Source organism: Aspergillus bombycis (genome assembly GCF_001792695.1).
Source record: "Aspergillus bombycis strain NRRL26010 chromosome Unknown contig00003, whole genome shotgun sequence".
Classification (NCBI taxonomy): Eukaryota; Fungi; Ascomycota; class Eurotiomycetes; order Eurotiales; family Aspergillaceae; genus Aspergillus; species Aspergillus bombycis.
The window spans coordinates 519,027-543,274 of NW_019170005.1; the positions used below are offsets into that span (position 1 = coordinate 519,027).

At 48.3% G+C, this 24,248-nt stretch overlaps 7 protein-coding genes across 7 annotated transcripts; 6 read left to right on the forward strand and 1 right to left on the reverse strand.

The window, feature by feature from the left end:
* Positions 1 to 178: 178 nt before the first annotated feature.
* On the forward strand, positions 179 to 2,968 carry ABOM_000980 (uncharacterized protein; the record flags this gene model as incomplete). Its single annotated transcript, XM_022528110.1, has 8 exons — positions 179 to 280; positions 333 to 356; positions 432 to 486; positions 598 to 1,098; positions 1,159 to 1,454; positions 1,542 to 1,970; positions 2,081 to 2,337; positions 2,392 to 2,968. 8 exons carry the CDS (start codon positions 179 to 181, stop codon positions 2,966 to 2,968), a joined length of 2,241 nt encoding a protein of 746 aa, XP_022394079.1.
* Positions 2,969 to 3,526: 558 nt separating this feature from the next.
* On the forward strand, positions 3,527 to 5,454 carry gmdA (putative general amidase GmdA; the record flags this gene model as incomplete). The annotated part of the gene is made up of 6 exons (XM_022528111.1): positions 3,527 to 3,802; positions 3,860 to 4,001; positions 4,049 to 4,692; positions 4,755 to 4,802; positions 4,857 to 5,271; positions 5,324 to 5,454. The coding sequence occupies 6 exons, from the start codon at positions 3,527 to 3,529 to the stop codon at positions 5,452 to 5,454; spliced, it is 1,656 nt and encodes a 551-aa protein (XP_022394080.1).
* A 757-nt stretch (positions 5,455 to 6,211) lies between these two features.
* Positions 6,212 to 7,975, forward strand: ABOM_000982 (uncharacterized protein; the record flags this gene model as incomplete). Its single annotated transcript, XM_022528112.1, has 3 exons — positions 6,212 to 6,798; positions 6,869 to 7,056; positions 7,143 to 7,975. The coding sequence occupies 3 exons, from the start codon at positions 6,212 to 6,214 to the stop codon at positions 7,973 to 7,975; spliced, it is 1,608 nt and encodes a 535-aa protein (XP_022394077.1).
* A 2,283-nt stretch (positions 7,976 to 10,258) lies between these two features.
* On the forward strand, positions 10,259 to 15,664 carry ABOM_000983 (putative ABC transporter; the record flags this gene model as incomplete). The annotated part of the gene is made up of 15 exons (XM_022528113.1): positions 10,259 to 10,717; positions 10,775 to 10,894; positions 10,949 to 11,120; positions 11,180 to 12,087; positions 12,134 to 12,261; positions 12,311 to 12,409; positions 12,468 to 12,592; positions 12,755 to 13,424; positions 13,490 to 13,567; positions 13,621 to 14,182; positions 14,242 to 14,493; positions 14,547 to 14,836; positions 14,894 to 15,347; positions 15,412 to 15,459; positions 15,539 to 15,664. Coding segments are annotated over 15 exons (4,491 nt in total), but the record flags the coding sequence as incomplete, so codon positions are not given.
* A 366-nt stretch (positions 15,665 to 16,030) lies between these two features.
* Positions 16,031 to 17,062, forward strand: ABOM_000984 (NAD-dependent epimerase/dehydratase family protein; the record flags this gene model as incomplete). The annotated part of the gene is made up of 1 exon (XM_022528114.1): positions 16,031 to 17,062. One exon carries the CDS (start codon positions 16,031 to 16,033, stop codon positions 17,060 to 17,062), a length of 1,032 nt encoding a protein of 343 aa, XP_022394075.1.
* Positions 17,063 to 19,170: 2,108 nt separating this feature from the next.
* On the reverse strand, positions 19,171 to 20,322 carry ABOM_000985 (RNP domain protein; the record flags this gene model as incomplete). The annotated part of the gene is made up of 1 exon (XM_022528115.1): positions 19,171 to 20,322. The coding sequence occupies one exon, from the start codon at positions 20,320 to 20,322 to the stop codon at positions 19,171 to 19,173; it is 1,152 nt and encodes a 383-aa protein (XP_022394076.1).
* A 1,788-nt stretch (positions 20,323 to 22,110) lies between these two features.
* Positions 22,111 to 23,831, forward strand: ABOM_000986 (NADP(+)-dependent, decarboxylating phosphogluconate dehydrogenase; the record flags this gene model as incomplete). Its single annotated transcript, XM_022528116.1, has 4 exons — positions 22,111 to 22,321; positions 22,382 to 22,833; positions 22,899 to 23,327; positions 23,391 to 23,831. Coding segments are annotated over 4 exons (1,533 nt in total), but the record flags the coding sequence as incomplete, so codon positions are not given.
* Positions 23,832 to 24,248: the final 417 nt, after the last annotated feature.

The window sequence follows — 24,248 nt, forward strand, 5'->3', positions numbered from 1 at the left end:
CATCCCGCGAGCCCGGCCCACTAACCAACATAGTACTACGGAGTAGACAAGTCCTATATACTCTAGGCTTCATTGAATGGTCCATTGCCCCTTAGCAAGCTAGTTCCTATGATCTACATTATACTACTAATAGCTCCTCCAAAAGCCTCTTGCTCCGAGTTTTATCACTTCCGCACAGATGGAGGGAGATACTGATGACCTCGTGACTGATGACGTCTCCGCGATGGATAACCCCCAGAAAGAAGAGCATGAAAGGCCGCTAGAGTGCCAGGCACGAGCTGTACGAGTTTACTCCTACAAACTTTATCAGATCGCTTGTTGACCCATGCTAGTGTAACCGCTGTCGACAGCGAAAGGTACGAGGCGCCACATTCACAACATACCCTATGGCTGTAGAGCTAGTCACTCAAATACTGCCTTTCATTTTCTAGATTCGCTGTGATCGCTCGATCCCCTGCTCACAATGCATTCGTGCAAAGACTCGATGTATGTACTCAAGCCGCTTCAGACCGAGAGAAAAAAGGCAAAGGGTTTTGATTTCGGCCCAGTAGTACGTTCTCCGCCATATAACCTTCTCTTTTCTGAGTACTCACGTAGTATCAATAAGTGAACAAAGAATGGAATATATGGTACAGAAGCTGGATGAACTCAGCCAGAAGGTGGCCACATTGAGCAATGCTTCATTCATCCCGTCGGGCTCCCATCAGTCTGCGATTATCGAACCATCTCCTGTAGATGAACGGGACCTGGATACTCGTCCAACATTTGTATCTCAGCCTCGAGTCAATAATGAGTTAAGAAGCTGTGCGGTAGCTTCCAAAACTGAATATGAAGGCGGAACGTCGCTGTCTGCCCACGCCATTTTTGCAACAAGGTACCTCCAAGACGTGGTTAGCAGCACAAACTCTGTCCAGATCGCGCAGGAGATGACCTCAATTCTTGATACTCTACATGGCATAGTTGACGACCAGAAACAGCAAAGGGATACCCTTGAAAATCTTTACCCATATGCCAAACCAATACCCCAGGGCTCCAGTATAAGACAACTTCCTCTACCCCCAGTTGAAATGACTCTTTCGTGCTTGCGGATGGCCAAAGGTGCAGCCCATAATATCCATAATTCTTGCGCTGCTAACTGACTTGCCACAACACGGTTAGAGCAACCCAGAATCCAGCGTTTCTGGCTCATCGAATTGCTCTCTATTTCGCAGTTCAACGATTACTTCTTGAGAGTCTATTCACCTGGGCCAGCCACAGATGCTGATATGATCATAGTGAACGGGGGCCTTTACTGGCTTTACTGCGAGTGCGCTAGCCTGCTTGTAGATCAAAAAGTTAAGGAAAACTACATGTGTCAGGCTATGATATGCCGGGATAATCTCGAGACAGTTTTGTCAAATCTCCCATTCCACATGCCGGTCAACACTGATGTTGTCTTTGCTATGAATGTTGCAGTAAGCTAACGAACCTTTTCGCCCATCATCGCCCCACTCCCCCCCATTCTTTACTCCAATAAGTGCATATCCTAAATTTACCCCAAGGCAACATACTGCCTTCAAATGGCCAAGCCATCAGTATCATGGAGTTTTATTACCACAGCAGCCCATCTGTGTCAAACGCTCGGCCTCCATAGTGCTCACGCTCTAAGCACAGACAACCCAGAAACTAAGAGCCAAAAGATTCGCCTATTTTGGGCCGTGTTTCTCATGGAGAAATCATTGTGTCTACGACTGGGTCGATCGTCAACTTTTCGAGATGAAGACATCACGGCACCGCGGCCTTCTCTCGACCAGAGCATGGAGTCACTTTTAGTTCCTAAGTGGATTGATTTAGCGAAAATTCAAGGAAGGACATACGACGAAATCTATAGCCCTAGTGCTCTAATGCAGCCGGTAGATACCAGAATCTCCCGTGCAAGGAGCCTGGTGACCGAGGTAAAGAAACTCATGGATTCCGAAGATGAGTTGGAGGTAAGCTCCCGCCTTTTTTCTCCACCACTATAATAATGCTAGTGTTATACCTATGTTGAACTCAAAGGCTTGATCATAACCTCTTTTTTCATACTAATGCATCATTTTAGAGAAGATATAATAACGAAAGACGCCGGGCTATCGGAGACGATCTCCACCAGATTATTCAGCGTTCAGATAGGGTTTGCAATCTATCTCTACTATCACTCATCTATCGGGCAATCCCTCCTGAGAAACCATCGGGAACCGCCTTCTGTGATGAATGCATAGCTACAGCACGGGAAGCTCTCAAAGAGCATGAAAAATGTGTTGCCCTCATTCTCAGTCGCCCGTGGGATGAAGACTTTTTGGAAATGTACATCAACTGGTTAGTCGTTTGTCATAATGGCAAACCAACTAAACTACTAACATATCTGACCAGGACCCTACTCCAATTTCCTTTTTTTCCTTTCATAGTTCTTTTCTGCTACATTGTCGAGACATCTGAGCCCGACGACCTGAAACGTCTCGGCGCGTTTGTCGAGGTACTACAGTCAATCCGTTCCACAGTAACTTACAAAGGTTCCAGAAACCAGGTCCGCCTTTTCCGAGCCTTATATGATGTAGCGAGAAAGTACGTGGAGGTGAAGGCCAACACTCCCAGAGTACGAATGAATGTACCAAGCAGCAACGGCATGGGTGTTTATAATGCAAACAATAATGCCATAGGGTCTAGCATGCTTCTCCAGTCACCATCGATGAACTCGGGCCAGGCTTCTTCTAACACGGGAGTTCTACACAGTGTGTCAGAGGCTGGTTTGTCTAACCCGTGGGTCAATAGTGGCCAGCAGCTATTGACACAAATGCCTGGGTATGGTCCCGGTGTGTACGCTCCCGCGCTCGTGCAGACTGATTTGAATAGTAATATGGCAATGGACTTAACGGGCATGGAGCTGGGAGACTGGTTCCATGAGAATCACCAGATGTTCCGGTTGTTGGATGATGGACATCTTTGGTAGCTGTCTGATGACTTTAGTACGTTCAGGTGGGTTCACCTACACGTATAACGGAATTTGATGATCGTTGGCGTTGATACGTTTAGACTTTACATTATGTAGATATTTGTATACAAGCGCATCCATGATGGTCCAGGTCAAATATGGCTTAGAACCGATTAACCGAGGTCCATACGTAACGAAATGAATAAATTTTGGCTAAGCCGGCACTGAAAGAGACCTCAAATGGTTTGCGTAAGACATAACTCAATCTGTACCATTGCATTTCAATACAGACGGTGAATTAATAAAAGATACAAATCTGCCCCGCAACCCCACCATCAAGTTAGCTCAAAACAGCACTGGCCGCCGTGACTGGCGCGTTGCACCGTCTCCTCCTTGGTTATCCCATTAGCCGTCATAACAGTGCATAGGGGCGATAAGACAAGTACTTTAAATAACTAAGCGCCCCCCCGTTCTCTATGAAGCTTCCTTCGAAGCGTTTCATAGCGCAACATAATATACCTCCCACCTTCCCCTTAGTTTGAACCCCCACTCGCTTAGTTAACAGTAGTACTGGCTATGACTAACACCACTTATGGACAGTTGGGGGACCTCAAACGCCGATCCATCTTGGGGGCGATTCCCGCCAAGTGGAGATTTCAGAATCCTATTCCCCCGGCGGATGAACTTCGTGATGTGACCGGTGCCTATATTCAACAATTCTTGACTCCACGAGAAATACAGATCACTGAGACTGATGCGGCGGGGATTACTGAGCAGACAACGTCTGGTAATTGGACTGCTGTCGAAGTGACCGAGGCGTTTTGTCACAGGGCTGCCCTTGCTCATCAGCTTGTATGTTTTCATGTCGGTTCTCACTATGTCTGACACGGTACTCAATGACTACTGTAGGTGAACTGTCTGCATGAGGTGTTCTTCGATGCTGCAATCGAGGATGCAAAAAGACTCGATGCATACTTTGCCGAGCATAAGAAACCGATCGGACCGCTGCACGGTCTGCCGATCAGTTTGAAGGATCAATTCCATGTCAAAGGTGTCGAGACGACGATGGGATACATAGGATGGATTGAACGTTCCAAGGCAAGAAGGATGATCCGAGGCGGGCCACATTCGAGAGTGAACTCGTCAAGGAGCTTAGGAATCTTGGAGCGGTACTGTACTGCAAGACGAGTGTGCCTGCAACTTTGATGACAGGTGAAACCGTCAACAACATTATCTCGTATACATGGAATCCTAAAAATCGACTTCTATCCAGTGGAGGTAGCTCGGGTGGTGAAGGAGCACTGATCGCTTTGAAAGGATCTCCCAGTGGCTTTGGAACTGATATCGGCGGGAGCATACGTATCCCAGCTGTGTTCAACGGACTTTTTGGAATCCGTCCATCATCTGGGAGAATGCCCTATGAGGGCGCTGCAAACTCAATTGATGGCCAGAATTTGATGTTGTCGGTCGTTGGGCCACTTGCAACTACCGCACGTTCTCTTACACTTCTGTTCAAGACTGTGCTCAGTCAACAGCCATGGTACCATGACCCACTCGTGCTGGAACTGCCCTGGAGGGCAGATATTGAAGAGAGGACTCGAGCGCTGATAAGAAAATCAACTGAGGGTTCTCCTTCTCTTGCATTTGCTATTATGCGCCACGATGGCATGGTCCAACCTCATCCACCCATAGCGAGGGCTGTCGAGATTGTCGAACAAACTTTGAAGCGACTAGGCCATAAGGTAACATAAACCTTGAAGAGTCAAGGGGTATACTAAGGTCTATATACTAACATATACCCTAGTTGATCGAGTGGAATCCGCCTGCCCACCATGTTGCCGTAGACCTATTTGTAAGTTCCTAATCTGTCTATTTTACCTAATGTTAGTGATATTGACAATAGTAGGGTAGGGTCTGTGTGGCTGATGGTGGAGCGGACATAGCACACCACCTTGGGTTATCGGGAGAACCAAAATCTCTCCAATGTATTGTGGGGGAGGGAATCCCACACCTGAGTGCTCTAGAAATTGCTGCACTCAATGTGGAGAAGCGGCAATATCAGAAGCTTTACATGGATTACTGGAACAGTACAGCGGAGATAACGGGTACTGGGCGCCCTGTCGACGGTGTAATCTGCCCATGTGCGCCACACGCTGCAGTAATCCCCCATAAGTATGCCCATGTTGGGTATACCGCGTTCGTTAACGTCTTGGACTACACCAGCGTCGTGTTCCCGGTCACCCATGCAGACAAAAAGGTTGATGTGCCTCAACCGAAGGATGATTTCCTGGGTGAGGTGGACAAGACAGTTCATGAGCAATGTGAGATTTTTGCATAAATTGACATGCTCTGGAATTACTAACGCCTTGATAGATGATCCTGAAGCTTACGATGGTGCTCCAGCCGGGCTTCAATTAGTTGGGCGGCGACTGGAGGAGGAAAAAATATTGACCTTAGCAGACTACATCAGCCAAGAGGTGCGCTTACAGTCTGAAATTAGCTAGAATCAAGTGGCATATCTGGCTTTGGCAAAGCTATAGGTCTAGTGCTCGAGAATGCGGGGGCAGATCGTGATAGCAGAATAGGTAGTGATGATGCTGATGGGATTCTCAATGTCGATATCAGTGGTATCCTCGTTCCTATCCCTCGTCTTGGTCTGATATCCGTGAATCAGATAAATCTATCGTAACTTGAGCGTTCTACTGCCTCGGTTGGTCGAGTATGCTGGGTAACTACTAGTGCAATCGGGTGACTAGTCACAACTAGCTTCCGCATTGCTTTGTATGCTTAGTTGTTACACTCCGATGCAAGGAGGGAGAGAATATATATCTCCTAATTTTTTTTCCATTGAGATAAATACTCAATTCATGCTCCCTGTCGGTTCAAGTGGTGGCCAGGAGCTTGCTTGTCTTAATCGGAAAAATAAGAGGCTGAAATGTCCCCCACAACAAAAGCTTGGCGGTCGGTTGATCGTCACGTTCCCTCGTTATTTCTCTCCTCTCCCTTTGGTCGGTCTCCTCTTCTCCTCTCTGGCCACTCTATCATTCGATGATCCTGTGGCTTGTCGAGTCCCTTGCATTCTTATAATCCACCATAACCTCTTTACAGCCAGCGTCTACGCATGCTTGATTCTTGTCATGCCTTGAACTGGGTAATATTGTTGGAAGGCGATTTACCCTTTGTTTCGTGAACGCGTCTCGCTCGGTCCTACCGCGATTCTACATTTACCTGCAGCCACAACTATTGCATCCTTTGTGAAACATGGAGGAAAGCGCGTCTAATCGTCCGACAGATACCCCGGAAGGCTCTGTTGGGGCCGATGATAACGCGCAGTCGGGTGCTGCAAAGAATGCAGCTGTCAAAGATCGGAAGTGTCAATATTGTCACCAGGCATTTACCTCGTCTTCCCTGGGCCGTCACCTCGACCAGTTTCTCTTCAAAAAGAAACCGGATGGTGTTCATGATGTCGAGGAAATCCGGCGCATTCGAAGTGGCATCACTCGACGACAGGCTCGCACCTCGTCTGGCAAACGGGACACTCCCGAACGAACCATGGGGAAAAGCCAGTTGGATCCGTATGCGAGTGACTCAGGTGTGAAGCCACGCGACGGTGTTAGAATGATGTTTAATACCCCCACTTGGCATGCGACTGGTGTCATCAACGATATTCCAAATCCCAGTCAGTCACACGATGTTTCCAGCACATCACGGTTTTCTGCTTCGCAAACTCGGGCCCCTAAGCCCCTCCCTGATTATGCGAGCAGAGGCGCTAGCGCTAATAGCCCTGATACGATGAGGGCTCTGGAGCTGGCTTTGCGGGAAGTACTAGACAATATCAAGGCTGCAACGTATGTTTTCCACTTCACGGCATGGGATATTCAAGCTGCTCGGTACACTGACCAATTATGTGGATAATAGTTCAAGAATGCGTCCTCGATTATCCCCGTTCGATTTCGATATTCAATCGCAGACGTTTCCTTCACTCTGTCTGCAATTGCTACCCCCACCTCCAAGCTTATTCGCGACTAGCCCGTTCCCATCGCCTTCTTCCTTCCCGCTCCAGCCTCCTGGTGTGGAACATGTTGAGATTATTCGACAAGCACTTCGTGCGAAGATTGATCAGTGGCAGTCTGATCAACTTTCTACCGACTCTATGAGCAACTCCCAATCGGGCAGGCCAATTATTGGCTAGATGCGAACATGATCGCCCGAAGTGCGCAACAACATGAAGACATTAGTCTGCGGCATCTAGAGTTGGCGTTCAAGCATTGGGCTTCTCTTCCTTCTGAAACGAGGCGGGATGCATGGCAACTTGAGATTACTCGAGCTTTCGCCCGGGAAATGGAAAAACGCAAGTCATTGGACGACCAGCTAGCTCGGGTGCAACAAGAAGCAAATCAACTTCGTGCCCAAGTAGAAAGATTAGGCTCATGTCAATGGCCAAGGGAGTTCGCTCTCTTTCCTCCTGACACGTTACCACTCCCTCGGGATGTAGCCCGAGATTTGGACACCAAAGAAAGCAAGATCAGCCCCGATTCCTCCCGCTGGGACTATGATAGTGTCGTAGCAAAGTGGAAGCGCGTGGTGATGCACGACAAGAGCATGGGCCGCGTCGGGGTGGGACACTCTAGTCCAGTCTTGGAAGATCATGGTACTGCGGATAGCAAACGAGTTGATGACTCGGGAAGCATGTCCAGGTCAAGAATTCTGCAACCCCCGGCGGCTATGAGCCCACCTGCCCCGTCACCAATCCAGACAGGGGGGCTATCTGCATCTTCTAGCCAACAGACTTCTCCATATCTACCACATGATGTCACCCGAAGTCCTAACGCAGGGCCTCAAGCCAAGCGCCCACGTCTGATGAATGGTCATCATTCAGGCGTCGCTCCGGAAGGGGCCAATGGCCCGTCAACAAGCCAGACCGCTGGAGCCTCGAAGCCCTGGAACCCTCAACAATCCCTCACAGTTTCTAATCTCACTGGACCCTCGGGTCCTACCCCTCCACCATCGTCCTCAGGCCCATAAGTTGGGTATTTTGGATATTCATCCCATATTCATACCCTCTGTATACTTTCTCACATGCCACTTACAGTCACAAATGAACTCTTTCAATGTTGCCAGCACATTCAAAAAGTCTGTTGCTGCCCATTCTTCCTAATCTAAATGTCAACGAAACATTTGCCTGAATACTGTGGAGGCAGTGTTACGGGCTCGAAATATAGTCCAGTAAATAAAATAGTACGATTGCGGCCTGGTCGGATTCGATTTTTGGATTATTCTACTGTACATCTTCCTAACTTGATCAAGTTAATGTGTAACTATAATGTGACTGTCCGTATATTTGAACTCATCCTAGACATTTCCAGTGCAACTATACTATCCTGCACATTCAATCCGGAGTAATAATCTAAAGAGGTCGTTAGTACCCATACATCTAGACCTTCCCTTAGCTGTGCAACAACACTATATCTTGGAGATGAATCACTGCCAAGCGTCTCATTACTACAAGGACAGCCAGACACTGGATTTAGCTGCTCGAGGTAAAGAAAGAAATATATAGTGAATCCAATGGCAATCGCGGCTTCCATGTCCATTTCGCCATAGGAAAGTGACCAACGAAGCGCAAACTCTGACTCGTATTCCCGACTTGTGCCATCATCTCACCATGAGTGTCGTTAGAGCCATCTTTCCTTCAATCTAATGTTTGAATAAAATAACCATGCGTGGTTTGTTTGGTCCAGCTACAATGCCCCTCTAGAACCTGGTCATGGCCATCTTTAGGGTGTCATTGTGGTCACTTCGGTGCACGAGAACTTGATACTTTTAGCAAGAAAAAATACCAACAAAAGACTATCTTCGCTGGGGCATTCAGAGCTGAGGGTATAAGATAGGACGACATGGACTTTCAAGATCATGACCACCCCGTGTGTCTAAAAGCCCGCCCGCCATTGAGGTGTCCAAACTTGTGCCTTGAGCGTCCCCCGATACTCCGGATATTCCATTTATGGAGGCTTCTGGGACGTTTTGCCATCGTGGGCGTCTTCACTACCTCACATGTATCACGGTATTATAAATCGCGTACGTCTAGACTCTGAGTCTACCTGATTGTGAAGTATACCTCTTTCAGGTTGGTACGCCGGAGATTGTCCACTGGAACGAAGATTATCCAAAGAGCCTTTGGTTGATGGAGTTAAATACACTGGCCGCATCAGCCATAAAAGGTGAGCGCTTGCTCGGTAACTTTCACCCGATGTGGCATCCTTGATTTTATTAGCCACATGCTTCGACCATTGAGAGTTATTTGCCTTTATACCGAGTGAGGCCTGAGGTTCCTTTGTGTATGAAATACAGCTGAAATGATACAGTCATCGACGGCTCTTGATAATCACGAGAACAACGACAGGCCACCGCCACCCTCGTTTAGGGCACCGCCTGGCATCCCAGGTTTCCCATCTGGAGCTCCGACCTTTGGAATCTAAATCTATGGAGCATCTATCAAAGATGCCTTGAAAAGTGCTCGTGAGTCTCATTTAAGCACGGGATTCTCCTGTTAGTGAATCACACTAATCACAGTGAGTGAAGTTCAATAGTTCAACTATGCACAGAGAACTCAATGCCTGCCCAGTCGGAGCTGCATTTCCGAAAATTGTCTTCGAGGTCGGATATTTGGAATCATGCCAGTCTACTCAAACATTCATCAACAGGAATGCCATTTAAATGTGCATATCAGGCCATGACCAGATTAGACATCACGCTTTTTCTCTCGATCACGTTATGTTCGTAATCGGAAATAAAAGAAAACCGCCGACTAAGACCGAGCCGGAAGCCATGGAACATTCGCCATCGAGGGACAATGACTTCATAGTGATCAACAACCATGGATTAGAACATCGAACCTCTCGCATTTGAACTGTCCTTCAAGCTCCAACCCTGGCTCGGAACCTCGGGCTTCAGAACGTCCGAGTGCTCTTCTGTCATATCGGAAGGACGTAGTATTACATCCGCACCTGTCATATACCGAGTACTCTGTATACCATGCGGCTAAGGGCCACTATAAAAAAGAAAAAGGAAAAAGGAAAAAGGAAGAGATGAACGGCGAGACAAGTTTCTATTCAACATCTGATATACACTATGCGTAATAGTTGTCTCCATACAATATCCTGACGTATTTATTCTCGAATTTCCTGGTTTCGATTTGGTACTATCTCAGTTCGCACTTATCGTATAACGTTTCAAGTCACTTTCTATGGTTCCGTACACAGTTATATATCACCAGACAACTATACAGTATTGGTCATTTCATTAGTCTTTATATTTGGCACATTTGTTACGAATGTCTGGTTCAACCTCAATGATAGCACATCATTTGTGACACAAAAAATTACTATCAATAGCACCGTCACGATGGAGGGAGGACACCTATCTCGAGACATTGCCCCTGATATGTCATCTATGTCAGCCTCCAGCTCTAATCTATCTTCAAATTCAAGCCCGGCACAGAATGCAGGATCTAATGAGACCGAAAAGTCAAGTCAGCCAGGATCGTTGAACAGACGCCTCACTGAAGATGAGATCGCGCGTGTACTCTCTCGGCGACGTACCGGCGAATCTGAGGAAGACACGGAAGGAGGGACTGAGGCTATGGCCCAGATCATGAGACTTGTTTCGCGAATGTTTGGTGACGAGAGAAAGACTAACTCCGACGAAGAAAAGACGAGACATCTTGGGGTCGTATGGAAGCATTTAACTGTGAAGGGGGTTGGGCTTGTAAGCAATCTCTCACTCTCTATGCTGAAGAAAGAGCAAAGCTCTTATATGACATAGGGTGCTGCCATTCAACCGACGAACTCCGAGATCCTCCTGGCCTTGCCTCGAAAGATCAAGAGTCTTTTAACTCGTGGCAGGAATAGACCTCCGTTGCGGACCATTATAGGTGATTTTACAGTAAGTCACTAGTACGGTGGCTGGGCTCCAAATATCTCACATCTTTCATGACAGGGTTGCGTACGGCCTGGGGAAATGCTGCTAGTCCTTGGCCGGCCCGGTTCAGGGTGCTCAACTTTCTTGAAAGCAATAGGGAATCAAAGATCGGGATACAAAAGTGTCGAAGGTGACGTACGCTATGGAGGTACTGATGCTCAAACAATGGCGGACAAGTACCGCTCTGAGGGTATGCCATAACTCTCCCTCGTTTGAACCTCTGGATGGACAGACCGCTCAGCTTCTCAGTGCTATACAATCCCGAGGACGACCTTCACTACCCAACCTTGACAGTACGGGACACTTTATTATTCGCTTTGAAAACTCGGACCCCGAATAAGGCATCACGTCTCCCTGGAGAATCTCGGAAGGAATATCAGGAGACATTCTTATCTGCCATTGCTAAGCTATTCTGGATTGAGCATGCCCTTGACACAAAGGTGGGTAATGAGTTAATACGTGGGATTTCTGGAGGTGAAAAGAAGCGTGTCTCCATTGCAGAGGCACTGGTGACTCGGGCATCCACCCAGTCTTGGGATAATTCAACAAAGGGACTCGATGCAAGTACAGCGCTGGAGTATGTGCAAAGCTTGAGGAGCCTGACTGATATGGCAAACGTCTCCACACTCGTCGCTCTCTACCAAGCCTCTGAAAACCTTTACAAACTTTTCGATAAGGTGATTTTCATAGAAGAGGGCAAATGTGTCTACTACGGCCGTGCTGACTCTGCCCGCCACTATTTTGAGAGCCTGGGGTTCGAGTGCGCCCCTAGGTGGACGACACCGGACTTTTTACTATCAGTCACCGACCCACAAGCTCGTCGTGTCAGACAGGGATGGGAAGATCGAATCCCTCGGACTGCAGAGGAGTTTCGGAAAATCTACCGCAAGAGTGATATCTATAAGGCCACTCTAGCTGACAATGAGAGTTTTGAGGAAGAGCTAGAATCTCAGAAAGAGGAACGCGAGGCTGCCAGAAAAGAATCGGAGAAGAAAAACTACACTGTTTCGTTTTATCACCAGGTTGCTATTCTAACACATCGTCAATTTCTCATCATGTATGGCGACAAGACGACCCTAATAGGTAAATGGGTGATTTTGACCGGACAAGCCCTCATAACTGGCTCATTGTTCTATGATTTGCCCCAGACAAGGTCAGTATGGCATGGGTTTGGCTTGAGGTATATATGCAGCTGATTTCCAGTTCAGTGCCGGCGTTTTCACCAGAGGGGGTGTTATGTTTTATGTTTTGCTCTTTAATGCTCTACTTGCACTGGCCGAACTAACGTCATTTTTCGGTACCCAGCCAGTTATTCTAAAACACAAGAGCTTGTAGGTGTAACGATGACTTTCGATTCTAGGACACTGCTGACAGACTCAGCTCTTTCTATCGACCTTCTGCTTTCGCCCTGGCGCAGGTGATCGTTGATATTCCCATAATATTCGTCCAAGTTACGCTGTTTGAGCTAATTGTATATTTGTACGTCCAATAAAACTCAAAGGTACGCGCATGGCTAGGTCACTAACCGTTTGTCTAGCATGGCCAATCTTTCAAGAACCCCTTCTCAGTTCTTTATCAACTTCCTGTTCATATTCACCCTCACGATGACCATGTACTCCTTCTTTCGCACTATTGGAGCATTATGCGGCTCCCTTGACATTGGTATGCTTTAAACTCTTCTCCTTTACATTGACGAAGAAGAATGCTTATGCCATGGTGAAAGCTACGCGTATTACCGGCGTTGCTATCCAAGCACTCATCGTTTATACAGGCAAGACTAGAAAGATCGTCCTTGTAAGCAACTGTCTAACCACTTTGCTTTAGGCTATCTTATTCCACCTTGGAAAATGCATCCCTGGCTAAAATGGCTTATCTGGATTAATCCCGTGCAATACGCTTTTGAAGGTGTTATGTCAAACGAATTCTATAATATGGACATTCAATGCGTGCCACCGAGTATTGTACCGGATGGTCCGAATGCATTACCTGGACACCAAACCTGTGCTATTCAAGGGAGTAGTGCCAACCAGCTAATGGTTCAAGGCTCCAATTATATCAAGAGCGCATTTACATACAGTAGGTCACATTTGTGGCGCAATTTTGGTATCATAATCGCGTGGTTAGCTCTGTTCATTGCGTTGACCATGCTCGGGATGGAGCTTCAAAAGCCCAACAAAGGGGGTAGTGCCGCGACTATATTCAAAAGAGGGGAGGAGCCAGAAACGGTGAAACGAGCCCTCGAGAATAAGGAGCTCCCAGAGGACGTGGAAACTGGGAATAAGGAGAAGGGCGTTGACGGTAACATGAATGAATCTACGTCAGAGGACTCTGGAGAGAAGGTCACGGGTATTGCTCAGAGCACGTCAATATTTACTTGGAGGAACTTGAACTATACGATCCCGTACAAAGGTGGAGAGAAACAACTTTTACAAGATGTGCAGGGGTATGTCAAACCCGGTCGCCTTACGGCTCTAGTGGGCGCTTCCGGGGCAGGGTCAGTTATACCGACATGAACAAGACAGTATGAAGAAATTTCACTGACTAATTCAATATTTATAGGAAGACTACACTGCTTAACACATTGGCACAACGAATAAACTTCGGTGTCGTTACCGGTGAATTCTTAGTTGATGGGAGGTTTGTACTATATACACTGCTTCTCTTCTTATCTAACTCGCTTTTTCTCTCAGACCTCTCCCAAGGAGCTTCCAAAGAGCAACTGGGTTTGCCGAGCAGATGGACATCCATGAGCCTACAGCTACCGTGAGAGAGTCCCTGCGGTTCTCAGCACTTCTTCGCCAGCCTAAAGAAGTACCCATTCATGAGAAATACGACTACTGCGAAAAGATACTCGACCTCCTAGAAATGCGATCAATTGCCGGTGCTACAGTTGGCTCTGGGGGCATTGGATTGAGTGAAGAACAGCGTAAGAGACTGACCATAGCTGTTGAGCTGGCTAGTAAACCGCAGTTATTGCTCTTTCTGGACGAGCCGACCTCTGGTCTTGATTCTCTGGCCGCCTTCAATATTGTGCGCTTTCTTCGACGGCTTGCAGATGCTGGCCAAGCAATTCTGTGTACGATCCACCAACCTTCTGCTGTGCTGTTCGAGCACTTTGACGACCTATTACTGCTGCAAAGTGGAGGCAAAGTTGTCTATAATGGCGAGCTGGGGCAAGATTCTAGCAAGCTCATCAGTTACTTCGAACGGAACGGTGGCAAGAAGTGTCCAACCCACGCAAACCCTGCAGAGGTATTGTACTCAATGATGTGCTATGGACCAGTTTGCTTTCAAACTAACATAAATCTCAGTACATGCTTGAGGTCATCGGTGCTGGGAATCCTGACTATAAAGGCCAAGATTGGTCGGAAGTCTGGGCCAAAAGCTCAGAGAACAAGCAATTGACGGGGGAAATTGAGAGTATTATTCAATCACGGCGCAAGAAGAGGGAGGAAGACAGTGATGACGACCGCCGCGAGTATGCTATGCCTATCGGGGTGCAGGTACTAGCAGTGACAAAACGCGCCTTTGTTGCTTACTGGAGGTCTCCTGAATACAATCTTGTATGTGGACACCAACACACTCTCCCTTTACGGGTTTTTAACCAGTTCAATAGGGAAAGTTCCTTCTACACATATTTACTGGTTTATTCAACACTTTCACTTTTTGGCATTTAGGGAACAGCTATATTGACATGCAATCTCGATTGTTTTCTATATTTATGACGCTCACTATAGCGCCACCGCTAATCCAGCAACTGCAGCCACGGTTCCTCCATTTCCGGAATCTATACGAATCCCGCGAGGCGAAGGCCAAGATATATTCATGGGTTGCATTTGTGACTAGTGCTATTCTCCCCGAACTCCCGTATTCAATTGTTGCTGGCTCTATCTACTTCAATTGCTGGTACATATAGCATTTCATTTCCTAACCAAAGTATACGGGTGCTCATTCAGATAACAGGTACTGGGGCGTCTGGTTCCCCCGAGACTCATTCTCTGCAGGCTATGTCTGGATGTTTCTAATGCTCTTCGAGATGTTCTATGTGGGATTCGGCCAATTCATCGCCGCCCTTGCACCCAACGAACTCTTCGCCTCCCTCCTCGTCCCTTGTTTCTTTATATTTGTCGTATCCTTCTGCGGAGTCGTCGTCCCGTACATGGCTCTGATCCCCTTCTGGCGGTCTTGGATGTACTGGCTCACACCTTTCCACTACCTCCTGGAAGGCCTCCTTGGTGTCGTGACACATAATGTCTCGTTGCGATGCGTCTCGCGAGAAGAGTCACAGTTCAGTCCGCCGCCAGGGGAGACTTGCCAAAGTTATGCCGGTTCCTTTGCGCAGCAAGCTGGAGGCTACGTACATGATGCGGAGAATGGACTTTGCTCCTACTGCCAGTACTCGGAAGGCGATACTTTTGTAAGTCGTGTCCCTTGCTCTCGAGTTCTTTATGCCATGCCACATATACTGAGTTATCTACAAGGCCGCCAAAAACTTCAATGTATATTACTCTCATAAGTGGAGAGCCTATGTAAGTCGAGAATTTCTCTACTTCCACTTGATCCTTTCTCGATAGCCCCCAGTTAAGCTGACCCTTCTGCTTATAACAGGGCATCTTCTGGGCATTTGTCATGTTTAACTTTGCTGCTGTTTACGCTTTCTCGTGGCTTTATCTGCATGGAATAAGGGATATCAAAAAGTGGATTAGCACAAGGAAAGCCAAAAGGGGGGCATAGGCGTAGAGTGCTTCAGATCTTTTTTCTTTCTGTCTATTATACTCAAGTCTATATAATGAGGTGAATAAAGAGCACAGATATTCATGAGCGTATATTACCGGTGCATTTGTCCCCAGATTTAAGTGAGACTCCGTAATAATCCTTTTACCCCTCCTGACTAGAGCCCATAGGTCATGGCAACCATTTGGCCCCAAGCCAGCATTTAATCAGTCGCTGATCATTGATTTGTAACTAGCGTCCCCTTGGATTTATAATCCACTGTTTTCGCATCTATAAGAAGCTGACATTCGAGCATTCCTTCACAAGAAAATCCTCATTTTCCGGAGCATTCATCCTGGCCCGTAAGACAACACCGAACCACCAAGCATGCCCAACGTCCTCGTCACCGGCGCCAATGGCTACATCGGCAATGCCGTGGCCCGCGCCTTCGTCCGAGCCGGATGGATCACATATGGACTCATGCGATCCCAGTCCGCAGCAACATCCTTAGCCGTGGAAGAAATCATCCCCATAATCGGGAGCATCGACGATATCGCTTCGCACGAAGCCATCCGCAACGCACTTCCCCCAGCATTAGACGCCATCATCTCCACCACAGAAAGCATCAACGACTACATCCCGCATTACAACAACACAGTCCATCTCCTGCGCGCCTTGTCCACAGCCAGCGGCGTCCGCCCCATTGTCATCTTCTCATCCGGCTGCAAGGACTACGGCATAGGGCCTCATTATGACGGGGACGCGGCGCTAGCTCCTCACTCGGAAGAAAGCCCTCTTAATCCCCCGGGTATCCTCGCCGATAGAACGCATCACTCGTTGAAGTTCCTCGAGCACAGGGATGTCTTCGCCCCCGTCGTGGTCCGCCCGACGAATGTTTACGGTAGGTCGGCTAGCTACTACCGGGGGTTCTTTGAGGCCGCGGCCCAGAGTGTGGAGAAGAAGCTCCCATTGGTGATACCGGCACCGCCTAGCTCCATTTGCCATGCGCTTCATGTTGATGACTGTGGGGATGCCTATGTCGCTATTGCGGCGCATCCGCGCCGAGAGGAGGTAGAGGGGGAGATCTTTAATATCTCCTCGCGGAGATACGAGACCGTCGATGAGATTGCTAAGGTTCTGGTTGCTGAATATGGTATCACTGCTGGAGTGAAGTATGTTGAGCCCGAAACGTTGGCATCGGCTGAGAATCCGTGGCCGCCGGCTTTGATCGACTTCCCGCAGTGGACGGGGTCCGCGAAGTTGAGGGCTGTGACTGGTTGGCAGGATGTTCGGCCGTTGTTTACTGAGGCGACACACACTTATCGACTGGCTTATGAAGCGGCTGTAGCGGCTGGTCATGAGAACATTCAAAAGATGAAGGAACGTGAGGAGTTATTCAAGTCGAAGATCGGACAATGATTCGATATCTTGTTTGGTATGTATAGCGGATTTATATAGGTTATTCCCAGAGACGTCAAGTTATGCATATAAGGCCACTCTGTTTCTTGTTGTTTACACAGAGCAGTGTGGTGCTTTGCAGATATCCATATCACAAGATATCACTTCAAAGGAGCCAAGCTTTGGTCTACTCTACATAAAAACGGCTTCTAAATCACCGTCCATAAACGATTGCAGACAGGGAACTGACGCAGTGATGACAATGAGATAGCTCAAGGAGTCAAACCACGCTATATGAAGATCTAAATGGAGCCGAAAAGCTGATCTTATTACGCCAGGTTTTGTACGACTCATAACATTCGGAGAACAATGGTAGTGGCAGACACTGGAAGTATATATAATCAAGGTAGGATACGATTTAAAATTTGTTTAGGAACATCCTTATACAGAAACACTGTAGTGAGTAGCAAGACTAAATAATGATATTTAGTCCATTGTGGATATCACAGGGCGTGTAGGAGAGCCAGCTTCACAATCATCGAATGGCTCTGTCTCCCGCTTGACCTGCGCCCATGACAACCGCCAATCTCCAGATTACAATCTGACGAAGATCGACACTTGAGCGAGCTACTGACTCTACAGTAGATCCAAGCGGTCTATTGACTATAAAACAGGGCAAACAGCCGCTGTGATGGGGCTACCTCAGGAAGCCTAAGCAAGTCCTCATCCCGTGTTAGGGCAAAAATCCGGAGGCTGGGACCAAGCAAGTCCCTGGTACCTGGACCTCCTAACGATTAGCCCGACAGCTTATGTATCAGATACCCAATCAACACGTGCATGGCGACCCACACCCTCTTAAGTTTCCGCCAAACTAATGAGAGATCCATCCAATATGCTAAGCTACTAATCTCCAATCCGTCCAGCCACCACCAAAGGGCTGAAATCAACATGGCTGGGCCACGTCGTGCTACCTCATTTTCCCTCTTATACTGGAAGGTCCCATACATTCCATTCCTTTCTTGCTCTGATACCCCTTGGAATGCGTCTGGGGATTTCGAGAACGCCAATTCACCCCGTCAAACTCATTTATCGATAACATCGGTCTATTTATCCGATCTTCATCCGTCCTTCTCTATCCCTCCGATCTTAAATTCCGACGAGCCTCATTCTAATCCTAAATCTCGAGGCAAGTAATTGCATCTATATTTATCGCCTATCACCAAAATGAAAAGGAACATCGCCATCGCACTCATCATCATCATCCTTTTCCTTATCCTCGCTATCGCCGGCTTCGGAATCTACGCCATGCAAAATCACGTATCATTCTTCTCGAAGAAGCGAGCCGTTGATGAGGAAAGTGCCGAAGAAGGGGGATAGTCCTGCGACAAATCTCCCGAATATTGAATTCACCCAACCTTATCTGGCGGCGCAACGATGGCGCGCAACCTTACTATTTATTCATTCCTACATAAATACCTCGGGACGACCCGACTCGGGGCACAAACATTCCAACCTCCCCCCCCGACCCGCTATGATGGGAATCTCTTACCCTTAATTATCTCGGATACTGCCGAATCGAACTTTCTACATTATAGCTATGCTACACTACGCTACTCATACGACCTGTGAACTTTGGGTCAGACGGGGTTTGATTATGGGATCACGACTGCCATGCGAGGAACTTTCATGCGGATTATGTTTTTTTTTTTTTATATATATCTTGATGTTGACGTCTTATGGCTTGATATGAGTTTATGTGGCTTCTGGGTATTCCTTTTTCTTTTTTTTTTTTGCTTTTCCGTTATGGATTTTGTTGGAAAAGTATATGGTGTTCATTCGTATTGTTCTTGTTCTGTGGTTATATATTGATTTTGGTTGGGATACGTGGAGATGATGTTATGATGTGCATATGCTTTTTATGTGGATTGATGGGATTGTATCATATTTTGATTAGATTTTGTGAGAGAGAGAGAGAGATCTATTTCCTTTGATGAGAAAATGAGATGAAGTTACTAGACCTGGATGTCGATTTTCAAGAAATGATCTGTGACATAAAGGACTCAAATGTGTATCATTATATTTTATCTTAGCAACGCTCAGCATACATATACAGTCTAATACCTGCGCAACTATCCGATGATTTTCAGCCCGCCCTTGGTCTTTCCAGGCTTTCTGATTCCATCGTGCTTGACTTTTCCTCCGGCGTGGCCGCCTCCCGAGCCTCCCCCACCGCCGTGCTTCTTCCCGTTCTTTGAGTTAGCCACCGGACGGACCTCAGTAGTGGCGCGGCGGAGCAGGACAGGGTGGGATCCAATATACTTCCCTTGCATTTCCCTCGCGGCCTTGAAATAGTCATCTCCATCGCTGAAACTGACGAACCCATATCCTTTGCTCTTCTGAGTGCGTTTGTCGCGGATGACACGGGCTTTCTGGACGGAAGTGTACTTCGCAAACGCCTTCAACAGTGAATCGTCCGTGACTTCGCCGGCAAGGTTTCCTGCGAAAAGACGGAAATGTGCGGGGTCCCATTCTAGAAGAGTCGAGTCGGTCCAGTTCTGGCCACCACCAGCCCGGGCAACGGTCTTCTGCGGCTCGGCTTGGCCTGCAACGGGTGCCGGGGTGGTAGCTGCTGTAGCGGTGCCGGAGGGTGTATTGACACCGGAGCCGGTGGCGGATACCGCGTATCCATCTCGGCGGCCAGGAACCTTGCTTGCCACCTGTGCTTCGTCTCTGTTCGCATAGGCACTTTGCCACTGTGCAATCTGTGCTTCTGTCTCCGGATCTAAACCAGACTCATTGCGCCCATAGTTCCTCCCGTGCATGCCATAATTGTTTGCTTGGTCAGCTCCCGCAGCGGGAAAGGGATTCTGAATCCGAGGCACGGACGGACCATATGTGTTTTCATTATACTGGGCAGAGCCATAGTATGAGGCTCCGCTTTGGTATGTCTGTTGTGGTTGGGAATAGTAGCTACCGTAGCCTGCCGTAGTGGGAGTCGAGTATCCGGCTGAGGTGGCTGGCGGAGCGGACACGACGGGGCTGCTGGTACGGTAGGGTTGACTAGAAGCTACGGAGCGCGGCGCAAATGCTGTGAAAGCATTGTAGCCTGTCCGAGGCCCGCTGCTGCTGCCATATCCATTGCTGGTTCCTGCGGACGAATATGATGGCGCAGCCGAGTATGCGGGCTGAAACGATGCAGGGGAAGGAGATGCTGTGTTTGGTGGCCGCGGTGGCAGCGAAGACGGTGTTTGCTTCAGACCTGGAGGTGGCGGAAAGGACATGATGAATGGAGAGTTCGAATAGAGACGATGGATGTGATGCGCCGTATGCAAATTAGCCAGACACGTACCTTCAGGGCTTGACCGACGTAGCAGTCTCACGCCAGACGTCACGCCTGAAAAGGGTTCTGAGTTCTAATGTAGACAGAAGATCGGTGTCCCGAAGGGGGTTGTATGATGTCTGAGTTAATATTGGGCGGTATTGCAATCTCACGCAATGGTTGACTTGTTCTCAGTTCTGGATATCCCTTCGAGGTATGGAGTTGAGCCGAAGGGTCAGTGAATACGTGACTTAAGAATAAAAAAAATATATGTGATGTGTGATATCGAGGATCGGGATTGTTCAAATGTGGAACTCGAAAAATGACGTTGACCAGATCTTAATCAAGATGCGAACGACGAACAAGGCTTGCTTAAGCGTTGGAGTGGAAAAAAAGACCCAAGTGGTCCGCCCGGCTTGCCATAGAGATAGAGTTATCTACGGAGAAATGATGTTCCTCAGCCACACATGGTGCAGCCACAGGGGCTTTGTCAGGATTTCTTTCATGTTAGCGTCATTGTCTCATCAGCCCCAACGGATTTGCACCCCCACCCTATTCCTCTTTCGGCCAGGCAATAGCCGACCATTAACGTGATCAGGCGGTCCTAAGAGTGGGATAATAATCCCGTAAGCTCATTAAATCATCCCACGGCTAATGGGAGGGAGTGTTTATCTACGGGGGCACACATTGATTACCGACAGATAAGCCCGAAGAGACAAAATTCCGGAGGGGACCATGGTGAAGTTGTTGGTGTAGAAGGGTCGGACATGATTTGATCCGAGCCCGGATCTGCTTCACCGAAGGTACCTGATCTTTTTTTTTTTTTTTTTTTTTTCGGGTCGACCTGGACATTCGCTGCGGCGGTTTTTGTTGCTTTTCCTTTACTGCAGCAGCGCTTCTGCCCCTCCATGTGCCCCGCCATCGGTACAGCTGCAATGCTCCGTCATCTCCGAAGCAAGCTACTGTACTGTTAAAAAAAAAAGTGATGTATGTGTCACTGGCTGTAGATAATTTTTGCTTTGAAGGTAATATATCGAGGGGATACAATTGACATCGAATCGGCATTGTAGACAAGTTAAAATGATCGTTCCAAAGCTAATAGATTTGCTTAAATCAATTGTCAGCATTCCGTGGGATTCCCATGTATACTAAGTACCAACTATTTCACCGGACCGGACGACTCTGCTCCTCATGGTCTTTTACTGCCCCGCCTTTCGCCCTCTTCTGTCCCACCGAATGACGGAAGAGTTGCTCCGTAAGCCTTTTCGGGTCTGACATCTTCGAACTGCTTCTCCCTTTTCTTCCGTCTCTTCTCTCTCCTTTCTTCCTTTCCTCTTTCTCTTGCCTATATCTTCATCCTTCTATCTACCTTCTTTGGGGCAGTCATATTGATACTGCTATACATATTACTTCCTTAATACCCCCACAAGAAAAGTCCTCCCCACTCTCATAATGGCTGACAAGGCAGTGTAAGTACCCTTGAGGTCATAATGACCGCCCCTTCGAGCTGCATTTACGATATCGTCCTCCTTGACAACAATCCTCACGCGTTTTGCGTGGAAACTTGAGGGTTATGGACCATGGTCCTAAACGATTGATAGCTTTGCGACAATCGATTGGATGAAGTTCTCTGGTTCTCCCCCAATGTCATAGTCTGATATGGGAATACAACCAGCCTCAGACACCTCCTTCCTGTTTTGCCTGTTCTATGATTCTCCCCATATCTCTGTTTTCGCCCATTCATTGACAGAAGAATTTACCCACTGACTTCAGCGCCCGCTTGGCCGGCATCAATGTCGGCGCACCGGCGCGCCCTCTTCCTAGTGCTGACTTCGGTCTGATCGGTTTGGCCGTCATGGGCCAGAACCTGATCATGAACGTCGCCGATCACGGTTTCACTGTTTGCGCTTACAACCGCACAACCTCCAAGGTTGACCGCTTCCTTGCAAATGAGGCCAAGGGTGAGATCCCAAACTGACCGATTCGTTGTGGAAGGATTAGTCAAGCTGACCACTAATCAGGCAAGTCGATTGTCGGTGCTCACTCCATTGAGGAGTTCTGCGCTAAGCTGAAGCGTCCCCGCCGTATCATGCTCCTGGTTATGGCTGGAAAGCCCGTCGACCAGTTCATTGAGTCTCTCCTGCCCCACCTTGAGGAGGGCGATATCATCATTGATGGTGGTAACTCCCACTACCCTGACAGCAACCGCCGTACCACCTACCTTGCCGAGAAGGGCATCCGCTTCGTCGGCAGCGGTGTCTCTGGTGGTGAGGAGGGTGCCCGTTACGGTCCCTCTCTCATGCCCGGTGGTAACGAGGAGGCCTGGCCTTACATTAAGGATATCTTCCAGAGCATTGCCGCCAAGAGCGAAGGCGAGGCTTGCTGCGACTGGGTCGGTGACGAGGGTGCCGGTCACTACGTCAAGATGGTCCACAATGGTATCGAGTATGGTGACATGCAGCTGATCTGTGAGGTACGTCGCTCTTTAGCTCGAACTACTCTTCTTAAAACACAAAATCTAATGTACACCGTGTTTAGGCCTATGATATTCTCAAGCGTGGTGTTGGCATGCCCGTCAGCGAAATTGCCGAAGTCTTCGACAAGTGGAACAAGGGTGTCTTGGACTCCTTCCTGATCGAAATCACCCGCGATGTTCTTCGCTTCAACGATGACGATGGCACTCCCCTCGTTGAGAAGATCCTTGACAAGGCCGGCCAGAAGGGAACTGGCAAGTGGACCGCCATCAACGCTCTTGACCTTGGTATGCCTGTCACCCTGATCGGCGAGGCCGTCTTCTCTCGTTGCCTCAGTGCCCTTAAGGACGAGCGTGTCCGCGCTAGCAGCCTCCTCCCAGGCCCCACTCCTCAATTCACCGGTGACAAGCAGGCTTTCGTCGATGATCTGGAGCAGGCCCTTTATGCTTCTAAGATCATCTCCTATGCCCAGGGTTTCATGCTCATGCAGGAGGTAAGTCTACTTTAGCCTGGCCCGCGTCACATTAGTTTTGGCAGTTACTTATTTAGAATCCAGGCTGCCAAGGAGTACGGCTGGAAGCTTAACAAGCCTTCCATCGCCCTTATGTGGCGTGGTGGCTGCATCATCCGCTCCGTCTTCCTGAAGGACATCACCAACGCATACCGTCAGAACCCCGACCTTGAGAACCTCCTCTTCGATGACTTCTTCAAGGCAGCCATCACCAAGGCCCAGGACGGCTGGAGAAACGTTGTCAGCAAGGGTGCTCTCTGGGGTATCCCTACTCCCGCTTTCAGCACTGCTCTCAGCTTCTACGACGGATACCGCACTCGGGACCTCCCCGCCAACCTGCTGCAGGCTCAGCGTGACTACTTCGGTGCCCACACCTTCCGCGTCAAGCCCGAGCACGCCAACGAGAAGTACCCTGAGGGCCAGGACATCCACGTTAACTGGACTGGACGTGGTGGTAACGTGTCCGCCTCTACCTACATTGCTTAAATTAAACGAGGATACGACACTGCGCTGGACGTGAAACTTTCCCCTGGACCGAGATGGTAATAGGATAGGGCAAAATTGTGAGGGCTACTCCGGCTCTCGCAGCACATAGAATGATTATGATAAATTAAAAAGAAATCGGTTCATCACCCTGTATTTAAATCGTTTAGTCCTCTATTTAGTGATGGAAACGTATTGAATGAATATGTTTTGATGTTGTTCACGATGGATAGCGTAATGGATAGCAGACAAGGCTAGATGAAGAACAGTAAAGAGTATATTGACTTGTAGCTGGTTAGTTGTGTTCTAAAGTCTCAGGGCTTGATGAGGGCATCCCGTCGCCACGGTATTATTGTCTCCGCCCGAACTAAACCGAATTGGGTTTGATTGGTCGTGCACCTGAACGTCGACCTCACCCAA